Raw genomic sequence first — 17,518 nt, 5'->3', positions numbered from 1 at the left:
TTCAAATAAATAATATTTTAGTCGGATGTAAGTTCAAATTAATATTCTTGTTAATATTATTAAAAAGTTTGATGAAAAATTTTTTTTGGTAAAGCTTAAATAATACTGATATATTTTGAATTAGTTTAACTAGTAATAAGTTTAAATACAAATAATTGAACAATATGCTAAACAACCAATCAAATTTTGTATCAAAAAATTATTTGTAAATCATACTGCCAAGAGGAAAAAAAATAGTTGTTGACTTACGCAGCCAAGTTAAACATCAATGAATTAAGTCTGATGCATGTTTTATCATATTTCGTGGATATTTCGTACACAAACTTCTGCAAAAACATCCAAATAATTTCACAGTCCTGCTGATATTCTACATTTACTGCATGTATTATTTTGAAACAAACGTCAATGGCGGCTAATGGCCTATCCAATATATAAAACACGTCATTCACAAATACGTAAGAACACTGAATATCATCTAGGTAAATAAAAAGATATTTGTATTAAAATATTTTTCTTAAAATATTGCTACAATATTTTTTTGGGAAAAATAAAAATAATGTTTTCACAAAACTTAATAATTTCGAAAAAAATAATATTGTGAATTTATTCAGTAATAATATGTTCTAATAATAATATTAATTGTTTAAATAAAAGATATTTAAAATCATAAATTTATTAATTAATACAAGAGATAAAGACTAAAACTTTCATATTAACAAAACAATTGTTTTTGCTTCTAATATCTTTTGAATTAATTAAACAAACCTCTTCTTATTACTTTTAGCTTTTTATAAAAATATTTTTCTTCAAAAATTTTCCAATGTTAAAATAGAAAAAAACAAGTACCTCATAAATGAAAAAAATAAAAAAACAAACTCACCTTTATTTATTTTTTAAATATTTAAAATAAGCTGTTGGAGTTTTACGGCAGGTACCCGAACCTGTCAAGCCATTTCATAAAAACTTCTAAAATATATGTGACTTATAATTGGACACATAAATGCTAAATTTTACGAACCTAACTTTATTATTTTTTTAAATATTTAAAATAAGCTGTTGGAGTTGTACGGCAGGTACCCGAACCTGTCAAGCCATTTCATAAAAACTTCTAGAATATATGTGACCTATAATTGGACACATAAATGCTAAATCTTACGAACCTAACTTTACTATTTTTTTAAATATTTAAAATAAGCTGTTGGAGTTGTACGGCAGGTACCCGAACCTGTCAAGCCATTTCATAAAAACTTCTAAAATATATGTGACTTATAATTGGACACATAAATGCTAAATTTTACGAACCTAACTTTATTATTTTTTTAAATATTTAAAATAAGCTGTTGGAATTGTACGGCAGGTACCCGAACCTGTCAAGCCATTTCATAAAAACTTCTAGAATATATGCGACCTATAACTAAACAACGAAAAATTTGGCGCTTAGCAAAATTATGTATGTAGAAATGTTTAAACATATGTATGTCTATACCAAAAGTAATATACCCTTCACAAGGTTCAATAAATATTTTTTTAAAGTTTTTTAAAAAATCAAAAACAAAATAGTAATCTAAAAATGTTTGCTACTATACAAATAATAAATTAATGAAGACAATTTTTTTCACTTACCTCTAAATTACCAAATTTTTGAAACGCGCTCCAGAAAAGTTGTCATAGTCCACTCTTTTGAAGAAAATTTTTCAATTCTTCGTAGTGTAGACACTTAAAAGATTGAACTGTGTACTCCTCCGCTAAAATATAATATTTAAATTTTAAAATTTTGTATTAAATCAAAAAAATTTTAGCTATTAAATACGTATTTATGGCTGCATCACGGTTACCAAACCTCAGGTAATTTTAATTTATATGAGTTTATGTTCAAAAATTGTAAATTGTGACGTAATCAAAAAAAAAAATTTAAAGTTTTCAGAAATAAAAATTTCTTTTCAAAAACATCTTTGTTGAAGGTTTTTAGCATTATGTCAATGCAACAAAATTCATAATAATAATACAAATTTTAACAAATTTTTTAATTAAACAAAAAGCGGGTAATTTTAATCTCATTTCAAATAAATCTTTATATTATATTTGGTAAACCTGGCGTCCATATACAATAAGCATAAGCATAGTACACGTTATAACATGCAGTACACTTACATATACACATATCGTCGGCTTAATTCTAATAGCAAACAACTCATATTTGTCATAAATTTTTTCATAACTTCCTGTAACTTATTCTTCTAGGTAAATATATCAATGAAAGGTAAATAAACGTTATATTCTAATTAAAATTCTTTTTAAACATTAAATTAACTAAAAACATTCACAAGCAACCATATAAAATATTGTCACAAAATAGTTTTTTTTTTGTCTCCTGTAAAGTAGAGAAAATTGAGTTATTTGCTATTAGAATTAAGCCGACGATATGTGGGTATATACTATTAACATAATAATATGCAAAATATTAAGTATTATTTCAAAAAAAAAAATTAGATTGCCACTCTTAACTAAATTCTTAAAAGTAAAAGGAATTTTTTACTTACTCAAAAAAAAAAATCCAGTAAATAAGGAAAGCCCCAACGGTTCAAAACTTCCTTCAAAAAATTCTTTTGTGTCCATTGCACGGATGTATGTATGTATGTATACATATAATAATATAGTTTGTATGAAATAATATAATATTATGTATAATATATAATATATATATATATATATATATATATGTATATAATATAATGTAAGATAATATATAGAATAATATAATATATAATACGTACAAGTATTATAATGGCAAATAACATGTACTTATGTATGTAATCTTTAGTTTTTTTTATTTTGAACTAATATTATTAATTTAATGATTAATAATGTAAAGTATTATTATTTAGTAATATTATTTTTTTAATTTTAAAGCACTATTTCTTTCCTAATTCTGAAAATAATTCAAACAAAAAAACTTCACACTTTACGAAAAAAACTTGTTAACACGAGATGCGCGCACTTTTCACAACCAATAAAATATAACTGACAAAAATGCGAGCAAAGCGTACATATACTGACAAAAAACAAAAACTCAGAGGTAACTGTTTTTTTTGGACGTTTTGTTGTTGGACTGATCAGAACATATTTGGTTGATATTTGATGTTGCAAATAGTATTGCCATATGGATGATAATGGAATGAGTTTCAGTTTTATATGGAATAGAGAATTTAGTTGATTATAATTTTTTAAAATTTATTTTTTATTTAAATAAATAATTTTTTTTTTTAATTTTTTAAAACCATTACACTTTTTCCAAAATTTTTGCATATTTTTATTTTTATTAAAATGTTAAGCAAAAATAGTCAAAAATATGACATTTGTCGATAGTTTTATGTTTACATTCTTTTTTAATAAAAAAATATTACTAAAAATAGTATTTTCCATTTCTAAACTCCTTTAAATATTAGTTATAAAATTGAGACCATAAAAAATAATAATGCTTTATACAAATAATTTTTAATCCTAAGGTAAGAACGACATATATTAAAAAATGTTGGCAATATCTTCATAGAGCAAAAAGTGACAAAAGAAATAAAAACAAAAAATTATAAAAATATTTGTCTTCCGTTAGAACTCCACCAATAATTAACAAAGTTTTCTTCCTCTTTCTCACAACTTAGTTTTTGGAAAGGGAAAGAAAACAATAAAGAAAATAATAAACTCACAACATTATTTAACTTTTTTTAACCCTTTGTTCTTAAAAAAAAAATTAACCCTTTACTCCATAAAAAGAAAAAATAATAATGTACAATACATTATAAAAAAATTGTTGAGCATAACATTTTATAACATATTAAATAGATATTATGAATGATGCTAAATTATTTAAATACTTTTCAATTAAAGGAACAGAGTGTGCATATTATTATGTACATATGTATATTATATCCTAAACAAATTAATTAATGTCTTTTTTTTTACGGATTGATTGCGGAAGTAGTTTCGATAAATTTTAAATTTTAATTATAATTTACTCTTCACTTTTATAATTAATATCGTTTTCCATTTAATGTTTTGCATTAACATGTACATACATAGGTACATAAATCGATATTTGTAAATTTTGAAAGGTTGTTTGGAGGTATTCAATTGATTCACTTACGAATCAGCGGGGTCCAAACATAGAAACAGCCTCAGTTTCTTTAAATAAGATCGTTTCTTTTATAAAATTGTTTAATCAATTAAATAAATTGTTAGATAATGATTAATACATTATAGAAATGTAATAAAGAAAAAAGAAATGTCAAACTATACATACATATCACCTACATATATTTTAAAAATTTGCACATTTATTATTTAGTATGTAAGAACGATTATTTTCAACTGTGTTAAAAGTGCTGTAAGTACAAAAGAATTTCTGAACCTGTTGAGATATTCATGCCACAGTTTTGTATACTTACTTTACGTTACTTATACTAAAACATATTTTCTAAATAACCCAGAGTTTGTTTATGCGAATAAGTATTTGATACATTGTCAAAAAGGAGGGAATTGTGAAATCGGCTGGAAATTATACTTTAGAAAATTGATTGAGATTTTTAATTTTAGTAAAGGTTTCATACGCATTTGAATTTTCTTTTTAGAATTTGACATTTCTTAAAACTATAATATAAGAATAAGAAATTTTCATTCTTTCTTGTTGAAATAACATTATTATGTTAATGTACAGCAAAACGCAAAATATATGTATACATACATACTCAATATTTGTATGCATATTGAGTTATACATACACATCTATTCTACAATCGAGTATGAACCTGTTGTAAACAGGGTTGACAATATGATATATGCAGGTTTACTAATTTTACCTAAAACATTTATTGTTTTGAAAATTCGAAAAATTTTATAAATTCAAAAATAATTTCAGTAAATTAATATTTTTACCTCTATGCAAAAAGGTAAATGCTTATTTCAGTTTTTTAATTAATTTCTTCAGTTTTTCTGTTGCCTGCCATACAACACACCTAAAAGCCAAAATATGCCCTTAAAAATAAAATATATCTTCGGTAGTGCCATTTTTAATGGCATATTTTTACTTTTATGTATGTACATATGTACATATGTTGTGAAAAGAAAGGGTATAATTAGTTTATTTAATTTATATTTACATACATACAAGAGCAAAAATTAAAATTTTAATTTTTTTTTCAAATTTTCTCCATGTCACTCTCTTTAAAAATTTAGGATACTTTTTTTTTTCTGTGCCATCCCTATTATAAACACAAGTATTGTAAATTGAATATGATATGGTTTGACCTGTCGTCAATTTAACATTCGTACCTACGTACTGGCAAATATGCAAATACAAAAATGCTCATACATATAAGGCTTTGCAGTGTTATATAAACACATACATACTTATGTACATATTTCAACATAAAATTGGCAAATACATAAATAAACTTGGTCGTTTATTCATTTTAACATGCTTTTACTTTAGCTAGCTGTAAAATAATTTTTACTCTATAACAAATTTTTTAAACAAGCCAAAATAAAAAATTTTTAATAATTAAAGTGTGATATGTTATAAAAATATAATTATGTATGTATGTATATACATACATATGTTTGTACATATTAAAAAATAGAAGGAGAAATGTTTAGCTTAAAAACCTTTTTATTCTTGTTATGAAAACAGTCTTAAAATTAGCTCTTTCGAAAAATTAAAAAAACATTATGAAAAAATCAGATTTCGCTTTCTTTTTTATGTATGTATGTATGTACAATATTTTTGTGTTACTTTGACGAATATTTATTTGAGCAATTTTAATAAGCAAATTTGTATCAATATGTGCATAAGATTGACATTTTTAGCAAAGTATGTCTATTTTAATAAGTAATTCGACTCTGCGTTTACATCACACTGATGCAATCATTCACCACTATTTGTATACCAAAAATTCCCTTAGCTAAAAGAGTTAAGCCTATTGTATACCTTCTTATTTCCATTTTTATACACATAGGAATTCTTGGGAGAGGAAAGGGTAGGCAGTAGAGGTCTACCGTTTTTTCGTATGTACGTTTAAGTATAAAATCGCATTATTTCTATATCATTACCTTATACTGTGTATCTGCTATACCAGGTACATGCATGTGTACATGAAGGCTTAAACGTATATCAAATGCTTTCGCATAAAAGCAGTAGATATACATACGTTTAAATGAAAAGTAACATACTTAAAATGAAAAGTAACATACTATGCTATTATGAAAAATAAATTCTGTTGTTATCAACATAAAAATAACAAAATTTTTATCTACTTAATTTACTTTTATTTCACTCGTTTGATTGGAATATTTTGTTTCTTTCTTACCTACACAAATCTTATTTTCATCTATTTCTAAATAAAAATTGAATATTTTGAGAATTTGGAAGTAACTTGCAAACGAAAACTAACGGCATTGGACGAATTGAATTACTTATGAATAGATATACTTTGATTTTTGGAAGCAAAGTAACTACATACATATATTTATGCCAATACTGATATATGTACGTAATTATAAAAAATGAACACTTGTCCATCCATATAGCCAACTCTGTATTTTGAAATTGGTTCACTAATCGCTACAAATTTCTTATGTATGCTAATACATATGCATGTATGTTGTATGTATGTGGCTATTTTTTGGTCTATTTTTTTTTTCTCTAAATTCTTAGTAAATAACAAGAAATAAGTTAAAAAAGAGAAAAAAACATTCCTGACGGTCATGATTCACAAACAGTAAAATATTTTTGTTATTGTTTTAATATGAAACAATTTTTGTATATCTATTTTTTGTAAGAATATTTATGCTTAATAGTAGGTCTCTGAAATTGAAATATTTGAACTACATACATACATACATATGTACATTTAATTTTAAACGTCTTTGATTTTCAAGAAATATTTAACACTCTGTTAAATAAAATACTCTTATTTTTTTATAATAACTTATTGTGTTTTATAGGGAAACTTTCTTCAGATATTTTATGTAATTTATGGTAATATTTTTTATAATGACATACAATACAATATATGTCATTTATAATATAAAATACATAGTTGAATTACCTTTAGCGTCTTGAACTTTAATCGAACTTTTCTTTCCAAAAAATTGTTGTGTATACTATTATATAACATTATTGTTTCTCTTATGTTACATAAAATATATTGCTATATTTTACAGCGCTACCTATAAAAAAATTAGTCTTTTTTCAGCTATATTTTATTGTAATATTTCTGATAGTAACATAGCCAAATTAGCTATCCATATAACAATTTCTACCATATGCAAATTGTACTACAATATTGTATGAGTTACTATAAAAATATTGTATAAACTACTTTGTAACATTATTTTTGTTCATATAATACATAAAGGATATTGTTATATTTTATAGCATTATCTGTAAAAAAATATTGTGTTTGTTCAGCTATATTTTATTGTGATATTCCTGATAATAACATAGCTAAATTAGCTATACATATAACAACTTTTACCATATGTAAATTTTGCTATGTATGTTGTATGGGATGCTATAAAATAGTAGGATTTCATATGGTATATGAAAATTTTTACCACATTTTATATGAAAATTTACTATAAACACCATACCATAAAATATGACAAAATTTGCTATGCATTTTTTTTTCAGTGTATGTATGTATATAATTATGTTCGGTTAATATGGTTAGATACTGTTGCATGTATAAAAATTTTTATGTTTAAAAGAAAAAAATGTTAAAAGGCAAGTTAAAAATTTTTCATAAGTTCAAAAGATAGAAGAGAAAGAGAAAGGGAGGGATAAAATATTTTTGTTTTTTTTTTTTTCTTCTTTTGCTTTTTGTTAACAAAGACTCGAACAACCAATGATTTTGAAGCTCCACCTCTATAATTATTGTTATTATTATTCATTTTGTTTTTATTTCTTTTTTTTTTGTAAAAAATTTTTTACAGTTTTTTAAAGTCGGATTATTTTTTTTACTGTTTTCATATTTGTTTTTATTGAAATGTGAGTAAAGAGTTTTTTTTTTTTTGAAGAGTATTGAAAGAGTATTGCATGCAATAAACGAGAAATTTAAAGAAAAATGGAAATGAAAAAAAAAAAAACATAACTGAACTGGTTTTAGTTTTCCCAAGTGTTTTTTTTTATTAAGTTTGTATATAAAATGTGTGTGTATCTACATAGATATGCATGTATGCATATTATGCCTTTATTATTATGCCTTCAATAATATTTTTAAATATTGTTTTCCTTTGAGTATAGCAAATGTTATTGTTTGTGTTATTATTGCTCAATTTCAAACAATTTGCTATTTATGATGCAAAAACAGTACGAGTTGAAGGAAAACCAAATAATTTTATTAGAATTTTTCATAATTTTGTTTGGTGTCTGTTTTACAATAGAAGCCTTTTTATTGGTACATTACAATTGATGTTATTATGTAGTAGCTAAATGTAAAATTTTATAATTTTAAATTTCTTCATTATTTTTCTGAATTTCTCTGAACATTTTTGAATAAATTATTGATGCTTTCTACTGTTATATCGCTACTGTTATACAACGCTTTTTTGTTTTTGTATTTCTGAATTTCTACAAACATTTTTGAATAAATTATTGATGCTTTCTACTGTTATATCGCTTCTGTTATACAACGCTTTTTTGTTTTTGTATTTCCTTCTATTTTTTGTCAAATTTTCCTATAACAATGCAATATTTTGCTTCTGATAATGCGTTTTTGGCTGAAATTTTATTACAGTGTTTTTGTAATTTGAGGGTGTTTGAAATTTTATTACAGTGTTTTTGTAATTTTATAATATAGCCAGTGCTGTAGTGGAGGGTATACGGGGGTATACGCCGTATACCCTATGCTTTTAAAAATTAGATAGCGCATACCTAGTGGTTTTACTTAAAAATAGCGTATACCCTATGATTTTGTTCAAATTTCTTATTAAAAATTTATTATTTTCTTTCTTTGTAATAGTAAAAAAAAAATGATAATAAAAATTGTACTGAAAAATTGCAAAAAATTTTCAAATTAATAATTCACACAAAATATTTCATTAATTTAGTAAAAATTTCTTGGGAAAAATATATCAACTATATTCAAATTAATAATCAAACAAGCCTCCTTTAACGAAAAACGGAAAACGAATATAACCGAACCTTTAATTTTTGAAAGTAGTAATTTTGTTTAAAACCACAATGAAATGAAAACTTTAAACTTTCCTAATATTTAAAAGTTATTATGTTTGCTTAATAGAAAATATGTTAAAAAATTAAAGTTTAAATAAAAATAAAGTTATATTTTCTGATGTTAAAATCATTTACAAAAAAAAGTAAAAACGACTTCTTCAAGATAGATATTCTCTTATTACCAATGCTGTATTTATCCAGCAGTGATATAAACTAATACATAAACAATTTGGTTTTCGATTTAAAACGATTTTCTTCTAATTCTATACAATTGAAAATATATTTGAATTTTATCAAATACTCTTCTTTAACTAAAGTTGCTATGGTAACCATGCTAAACTACGTTATTGTGGACGTTAATTTTGCATATTCTTTAGTTTATTTGAAGTTAGCAAAAGCTGTTGACAAAATAACATTGATTTTCAAAAAAATATAATTTTGAAAACTGCTTTAAGTAAGTTTATTGATACTGGCTTAAAAGCTTATTTAAATTGTTTTTAATTGTTGATGAAAAGTTGGTGTTTGTGGTGTTTGTAAAAGTTGTATGTAATATTTTACGTCTTTTTTTCAAATAATAATATAATTAAAAATAACATTTATTACCAAAAATTTATATTCTCAAACGTATACCCTATGCTAATTTTACGACTACAGCACTGAATATAGCATAATATAATATAAAATTAATTTAGTCACTCAAAATATGACGAAAAACTCATTTAAATGTCTAATGACTTCTTTCACCTTACTCTTATACTGGGATTGCCTCATGTGTTGAGTACTCATTCTTATATTATGCATATAGCAAAAATTGTGTTATTCTCAAAGGTTTGTTGAGTGCTACAATAAAAAATTAATTGACAGTCGGTTAGTTTTTGGGTAATATACGAATTAGCACCCGAAAATTATAAGATATTTAATTTTATTTTCATTAAGCTAGTATAATAATTAGCTTTTTAACAAAACAAGGCATATATTGCTTACCTTAATTTTAATTTTTCAAATTTCTACTGCTGAATTTAATATATTATGTAATATAATTTTAATTAACAATATTTAAATTGAATTTAATAACTAATTTAATTGATCTTTAAATTTTAGTTTCACTCGATTTTTGCAATTACGTAATCATCAGTTAAAGCACGAACACCTTACTATCAAGACACAAGAAAACAGCAATAAAAAAAACAATACTCTACTACTGATATCACAATTAATAAAAAATTAATCAAAATACTAATAACAATAAATAATATTTAGATAATTTACTCCTACATTTATACAAACACATATACAATCACAAATGTATAATACAATTTACCTTAATGTAGGTCGCTTACCATATTTTGTTATATAACGATCAAATGATAACCATTTGGTTTAAATTTACTATACATTCTTATTTGACAACCATAAGTTAAGTAACACATGATAATAATTTATAACAATAACAATAATAATAATGGAACTTATTCTTAATACAAAAAAAAAACAGCAAAATATAAGTCATGAACATATGACACAATGGAAACCTTAAAAGGTACATTATACCCCCTTTTTTTTAAGTTTTTCTTACATACTTATACGAGTATTAATGGATTTCAGCGCCATTAAGAAAATGATTTATAAAGACTATAAATACGTACGTATTCGTACGTAATTTGTGCGTGCATATATACAATGGCGCATGTTAATATATAAATGTATTTGTGAATATTATTATATGCTCATCATAATATATAATATTATAAATCTCAACTTAGACTATACGTAAGGGTGAACTGAGGAAAATTTCATATAATAGAGGAGTTGTTTTACTTATTTTACTTAGTGTTTTTTTTTCTTATGTAGCTTTATATTGGCTTCTTTTTATTTGTTTTATTACTTATGGAAGACATTTTGAATTATATTTTACAAAAATAATTTTTTGTTGTTGTTGTTTTCGCTTTGGATGGGTTTCGAGTTTTTGTTGTTTTGGTTATAATATAACAAATGAATTGTAATATTATTAATTGTACAAATGACTACTTATGTAATAATAGAGTGATTAAGAATAAATGGTTTGATATCGGAAGTATTATTAAGCATCAGTCTATATGAAGTATAAGTCAGCACTATGGAATAACAAACCACTGAATCGGTTTGATCAGAAACTTTTAATGAACAACATAAAAACATTAAAAATCAAATTCCAAACACAATCTGTCACAACCCTAGAAATTCTGAAATTGAAATTGTGCAAATATTTATTAAATACGCAAACATAACTGACATTAATACTGCAATGCGATTAATACTGGACAAATTCATGATCCTCATTAAACTCATTATTTAAAATTCTCTTTCTAGTTCCGATTTCAATAGATCCAATTCAAAGACCCGAATAGCTTCCATTCTATTTTATATAAATTTGCGACTTCATTAAATTAAATTTTCTAAAATACAATTTTGTTTCGAATATATAAAAATGCATACTTACATGTATATACCTATTTGATTTGTTTGAAAAACTTCACAATAGCTATATAGGAGACCGTTCACTTACCGCCTTTTTCTTGTATTTGTTTTTTTTCGATAAAAACTCTCTTAAAATCAGAAATTAGAAAAATTCAAGTCACGAAAGTTCTATTCCTGACTTCAATTTATATGATATATACGTTGGCTCTTCAATTTCCATATAACAGTTTTCTACTTGAGTCTTGACAGCATTCAAATAACAAGATCCATTTCGAACCGCAGCTCCAAATTTTAAAAATGAAATACTTGCTTGAATGTATACCACAATGCTCCAATAGCAGTTAGAACTCAAATATTTTAATTGAAAATGCTGATCTCAGTTAGGCTTCGAAAATTTTTGATTAAAAATTTGTCTCATTCTGAGAACAAAATATTACTCCTAAATAAGTTAATAAGGATGACGATGATAAATGAAACGTGATGGTGAAAGCCCATAAAATAATATAAAAGAAGAAATACGCTGCTAGTAACTTTTAATATACAAATTTTTAATACAGTTTCATTTAGTTGCTGTTTATTGCCTTTTCATTTTGTTTGTTCTACCCGTCGGTTTAAGTTATCCCGCTTACAGCTTTACATCGTTTCACTTGAGTGATTAATTAATATGGCATACAAAAATTTAATGACTTGTCTGAAAAGATATTAAAAAAAAATTATTAATTATTTTTGCAGCATCTTATTATAAAATGTATGTTTGTATGTGGCTACATAAAAGTTCTCCCAAAAATATTGTTATATTACTTTATTTTATTAATACTTTAATAAAATTATAATTAATATTTTTTATTTTAAACCTTAATTTAATTAATAATAAACCCAATACTACGGTAACTTCATAATTAAAATAAAATTATAATTAGCCAAGAAATTAAATAGCCAAGAAAAATGATCATATGTATTAAATTTATAAAAGTTATAACACTTTTAATGGAGTAGTTACTTATGTATATGTAATTTGAAAGAAAAAATGGCTTAAAGCTGACACATGTCATATTAATTAATTTGATGTCAGAATTTATTGTTAATACATTAATATATTTATCACCTGCAATGAAAACACTTATCCCGTTCAACAATAATAATTCATATACGGAAATATTAATCCGTGCACATTCAAATTTCATATTTGATTTTATGGTTGGTTTTATATTCCTTATAGGTGGCGTTAAAATAAAACTTTCAAAATATTTTATGCACATTACACCACCTATAATATGTTTGTATATTGTTATTGTACTTACAATAATGTTATACTTTACTTCAAATTTTAAAATATTATTGACTTAAGAATTCAAAGAAACTCTTTAAATATTCAGAATTAGAATTTCATAAAAGTGTCAATCAAAATTGAAATTTTGAAATGTTGAAATATAAAACTATTGTAATTGAATGCAATCTGTTATAATTTCATTTTCATTTATAAAAATTATTATTTTCTAATATTTTAATTCGATTAATTTATAAAAACGAGAAACTAAATTTTAATATTTTTGTTTTTTTTTTATTTTCAGCTCCAAATGCAGAAATTCTATTAGAATATTGTCATAAACTATTAGAAAAATTTCATTACCCATGGGAAATGATGCCACTTATGTATGTGATACTAAAATATGCTGGAGCTGATATCGATGAAGCAACACGACGAATCGATGAAGGTTATTATAAAAATAAAATTTTATTCATTTTTATTAAATATTAAAAAAAAAAAAAAATTAAAATTGCACATAAGAGCAATTTATTATACAGAATTAATTTATTCAGTATAAGAGCGAATTATTTCCACTTCAAAATGGGTTAATTTAAGATTAAGCTTTAAAATTATTTGAAAAATTTTTAAAATTTATTGAAAAAATAATATCGTTTTAATTAATACAATAACTATAGGCGATTATGAATGAAATTGAAAGCGTCATTAATTTTGTTTAGTTTATATGCGGTGAGGTTTTTGCGAATATCACACTGATTCATATACATGTATGTATATGTGCTTAAAATAAAGACAATTTGACAGTGTTCGGTCTTAAAACAATTTTATTGGAATATACATACAGAGATATCATGCATTATATCATCGCTCATGGGAGGAGCATAGAACTGGTGCATGATATTGTATAATGAATGATATGAATAAGTTTCTTATGTCATTGATTTTGCTGGATAGGTGACGAACCTACCGTAAAATGTATTTCATATTGATAAATTATAGATAGTCTGTAATATCAGATATTATTATTCGTGTCAGAGGTACACTTACGAAATTGTATTAGCCTTATATGTGCATTTAATAAATTCGTATGAAGTAATCCGTAACAAAAGAGAAAATTATATGCTCTTCAAGTAAACGTGCTTTAGTAAAAAAAAAATTACACTGACTTACCCAATGTAATTGACTGTTTTTTTAAACTAGTATCATTCCGTATTTTGAATTAGGAGTAATGCTTGTAGAGGACATAAACTAAATTATAAAATCTAATGAAAAAAAATCAAGTCTGACTTTATTTTTTGACTTCAAAAATATTACTAGTAAATAAATAAATTTTTCGATTTTTTCTTTATATAGTTTAAACTTTAAACTATGAGTTTTCAAATTTTGCTTTATATTTAGTACCATTTTCAGATTATGGGAGATGCCATTCTGAAAAAAATATTTATTTTCAGAACATGTTGTTCAATAACATGTTGTTTACTACATATATAATATGAAATTATGGAAGAAAATATAAAAAGACTCCCGCTGCTCTACTGGTATAAGTCACTGGTTCGATTCCAGTTAGAGAAAAAAAAACTTTTTCAATTTTTTTGCCTTAACACGTTCTTTTGATTAAGTTATCCATCTGTTCTGCAGTTGTATGAAGGAGTTCCCATGAATATCTCATATAAACAATATTTGGTAATCATGTAAATAATAATGTATGAACCAATATGAAGAACGATTTGCCAGTATGTTCTTCATGCTCTCTAGCTCTCTAGCTCAGTTAATGCAGCGTCCGCCTAGAGAGCGTTAGGTCATTGATTCGAGTCAAGTTCGAGGAAAAAAATTATTTATTTGTTCTGCCTTGACTCGTTCTTTTGATTATAGGTCATCTATTTGTCATCTATTGTATTAATAAAATTAAATTTTGAACTTAACTTATTAGTATTTGTTTAAAAATCTTAATTAATCTCAATTAATTTTTAATAAAAACATTAAAATAAAATTTATATATTAATAATTTTAATTATATAATTTATAAAAATTATTATGTTCATGTAAAATTTTTTTTATTAAATTAATTTATATTATGTGTATACATTATAATATATAAACAAATTATTAAATTACATTATTTCTTTATATTTAAATAAAAATTTAGGACAAATTGTTGTTAACGAATATTCACGTCAACATAATCTCAATATTTTTGATGGCGCTGCATTACGTGATGCAACACGTCAATGTGGATGATAATTTTTTTAATAAAACACAAAAAAAAAAGAAAAACAAATTTCAATTACAATTAATTTTTTTGCTTATTTTAATCTTTAATTTTTTTTTTAAATTTAATTATCCTTATTATAAATTTAATAATAAAATACACAAAAAATGGAAAAAAAGTGAACTTTACCAGAAAAATGCTATGAAATAACACAAAATTTAAATTTAAAATTATTTTAAATAAATAATAATAGTAATATATAAAAAAAATATATTAAATTTATAATCATAATTAATAAGAGTTAATGATTATCAACTTAAATAAAAAAAAAAACACAAAAAGTTAATCATAAAAAAAAAAAAATTGAGAAATTATATATTTTTATATTATATAGAAGCGCCTGTAAATCTTCTTTGAATATTAATTAAAAAAAAATAATAAACAACAAAATAAATATTATATATATATATAAAAATATCAAATATTAATAATATTTACAATAATTTATTAATTAGAAGTTGTCGATCTACAAAAATAAAACAAAAATATTTATATATATATATACATTATATATATATATGTATATACATTTATACTCACTTGTTTAATAAGGATCACATATATTTTAAAATTTAAGGAACAATATAACATTTATATATATGTAAACACACACATATATATATATATAAAGATATTAAATTAAATTTAATTTAATTATTTTTTTTTTTTTTTGTTATTAAATTAGTTATAGTGCTTTAAGAGTTTTTAATTTTTTCTTTGTGGGAAAAAAAAACAATGTTTTTAAATTAATTAAAATATTTTACTTATAAAATAAAAAATATAATTAAAATAATATTTTTTATATTATATAATATTTAAATTTTTAAATTTAAAATTAAATTATCATCGATGATATAATATTATTATAATGTTTTTGGGAATAAAACACACATAGCATAACATAGATAATATGGCATACTTATAACATAACATGTAATATCCATGTTTGTTATATATTTTGTGTATACGCAACATGTAAATTTTCAGGCATGTATGCGTTTCTTAATGTATAATTTATAAATACATTTATATATAATTTCTTTATATATCTTTCATTTTATTATATAAATATATAAATATATACCTATACAACTTCTAATTTCGTTTTTGGCTATATATAAAAATATATATATTTTTTAATACATGCATATGTATATATATACAGATTATAAAATATAAATACAAAATTATATATATATATTATATCGTATATAACGTATATTAAAAATTTAAAATCAACAATCAACTACCTTACTTTTTTAATCACCGATGTCAACATTTGGTTCAACTTCAATCAACACTTTCAACAATCAACTGAACAATTTTTGGAACAACAATCAACTTTTGGAGGATCATTCTTAAAAAGAAGGACAAAAATTATGTTTCGGAAGTCTTGGAAAAAAACCAAAAAAAAAAGAAAAGAAAATCTTCAAGCAACATTTTATTATAATTATTATAATAATATTTCAACAATCAACAATCAACAATCTTATATACAATGATGTATCTACAATCAACACTATGTGATGAGGGATAAGATGTTATTGAATGTATTCGCTTATTCATCAAGCAAATTTTCATATTAAAACAACAATCAACTTATAAAAAAAAGTTATTTTATACTATTTATATAGAAAACTTTTTTCAACAATCAACAATCAACAATTTTATAATGAAATAATTGTTGTAATTTTCAAATATTATTTTTATTATTTTTAAATATTCAATTTAAAACAAATTAATTTTCTTATATTAACTAAAAAAAAAATATTAAAAATTTAATTTTCCCTTATGCCAAATTGTAAATTATTTAAGACACCATTCAACCAATTTTAAAAATTTCTAATTCCTTATCGTTATTGAAAATTGTATGTAAAGGTAAGTTTCTTGTTTTCAAATTTTTTACTAAATTGATTACTTTATAATCTATTAAAGTTTATTTATTCTAAAAAAATTTATAAATCGACGGCAAGACTATACCATTCCGAAAATGTGTTTGGTTTGTCGTGTTCTTTTGATTTGGTATTCCAATCAAGAAAGTATTTATACAGAAGTTCTAAGATATGCGCTAATCTAGTTCTAAAACAGTGCCATATATTTCTTTATTTAAAGGCATGCTTGGGGTCAACATTATTGATTTGTATTGGCAAAATTTTAGAAACTGAATTTAGAAAACTTTTGAATTCCGCCCTTTTTTTAATTCCGCTCTTAAAAATATAACTGCAATTTTGATTCGAATTAGTTCTTATTTATAATTAACCATAACATGGCAATATCTGAAGCAAAAATGAAGTAGAAA

General features: G+C 23.2%; 1 protein-coding gene across 1 annotated transcript; it reads left to right on the top strand.

Annotated features, from left to right (window-relative positions):
- Positions 1 to 415: 415 nt before the first annotated feature.
- LOC129612954 (protein doublesex-like) lies at positions 416 to 15,530 on the top strand. Its single transcript, XM_055526817.1, has 3 exons — positions 416 to 479; positions 13,255 to 13,398; positions 15,097 to 15,530. The coding sequence occupies exons 1-3, from the start codon at positions 416 to 418 to the stop codon at positions 15,186 to 15,188; spliced, it is 300 nt and encodes a 99-aa protein (XP_055382792.1). The 3' UTR covers positions 15,189 to 15,530.
- The last annotated feature ends 1,988 nt before the right edge of the window (positions 15,531 to 17,518 follow it).

Source organism: Condylostylus longicornis, unplaced genomic scaffold (assembly GCF_029603195.1).
Source record: "Condylostylus longicornis isolate FDR11 unplaced genomic scaffold, ASM2960319v2 ptg000080l, whole genome shotgun sequence".
Lineage (NCBI taxonomy): Eukaryota > Metazoa > Arthropoda > Insecta > Diptera > Dolichopodidae > Condylostylus > Condylostylus longicornis.
The sequence above is the reverse complement of the archived record's forward strand: the minus strand, read 5'-3'. Positions and strand labels throughout refer to the sequence as shown.

Coding starts and splice junctions, on each gene's coding strand:
- LOC129612954 (XM_055526817.1), top strand. CDS start 416: ATGGCCTATCCAATATATAAAACACGTCATTCACAAATACGTAAGAAC. Junction 480..13,254: donor GAACACTGAATATCATCTAG/GTAAATAAAAAG, acceptor TTTTATTTTCAG/CTCCAAATGCAGAAATTCTA. Junction 13,399..15,096: donor AACACGACGAATCGATGAAG/GTTATTATAAAA, acceptor ATAAAAATTTAG/GACAAATTGTTGTTAACGAA.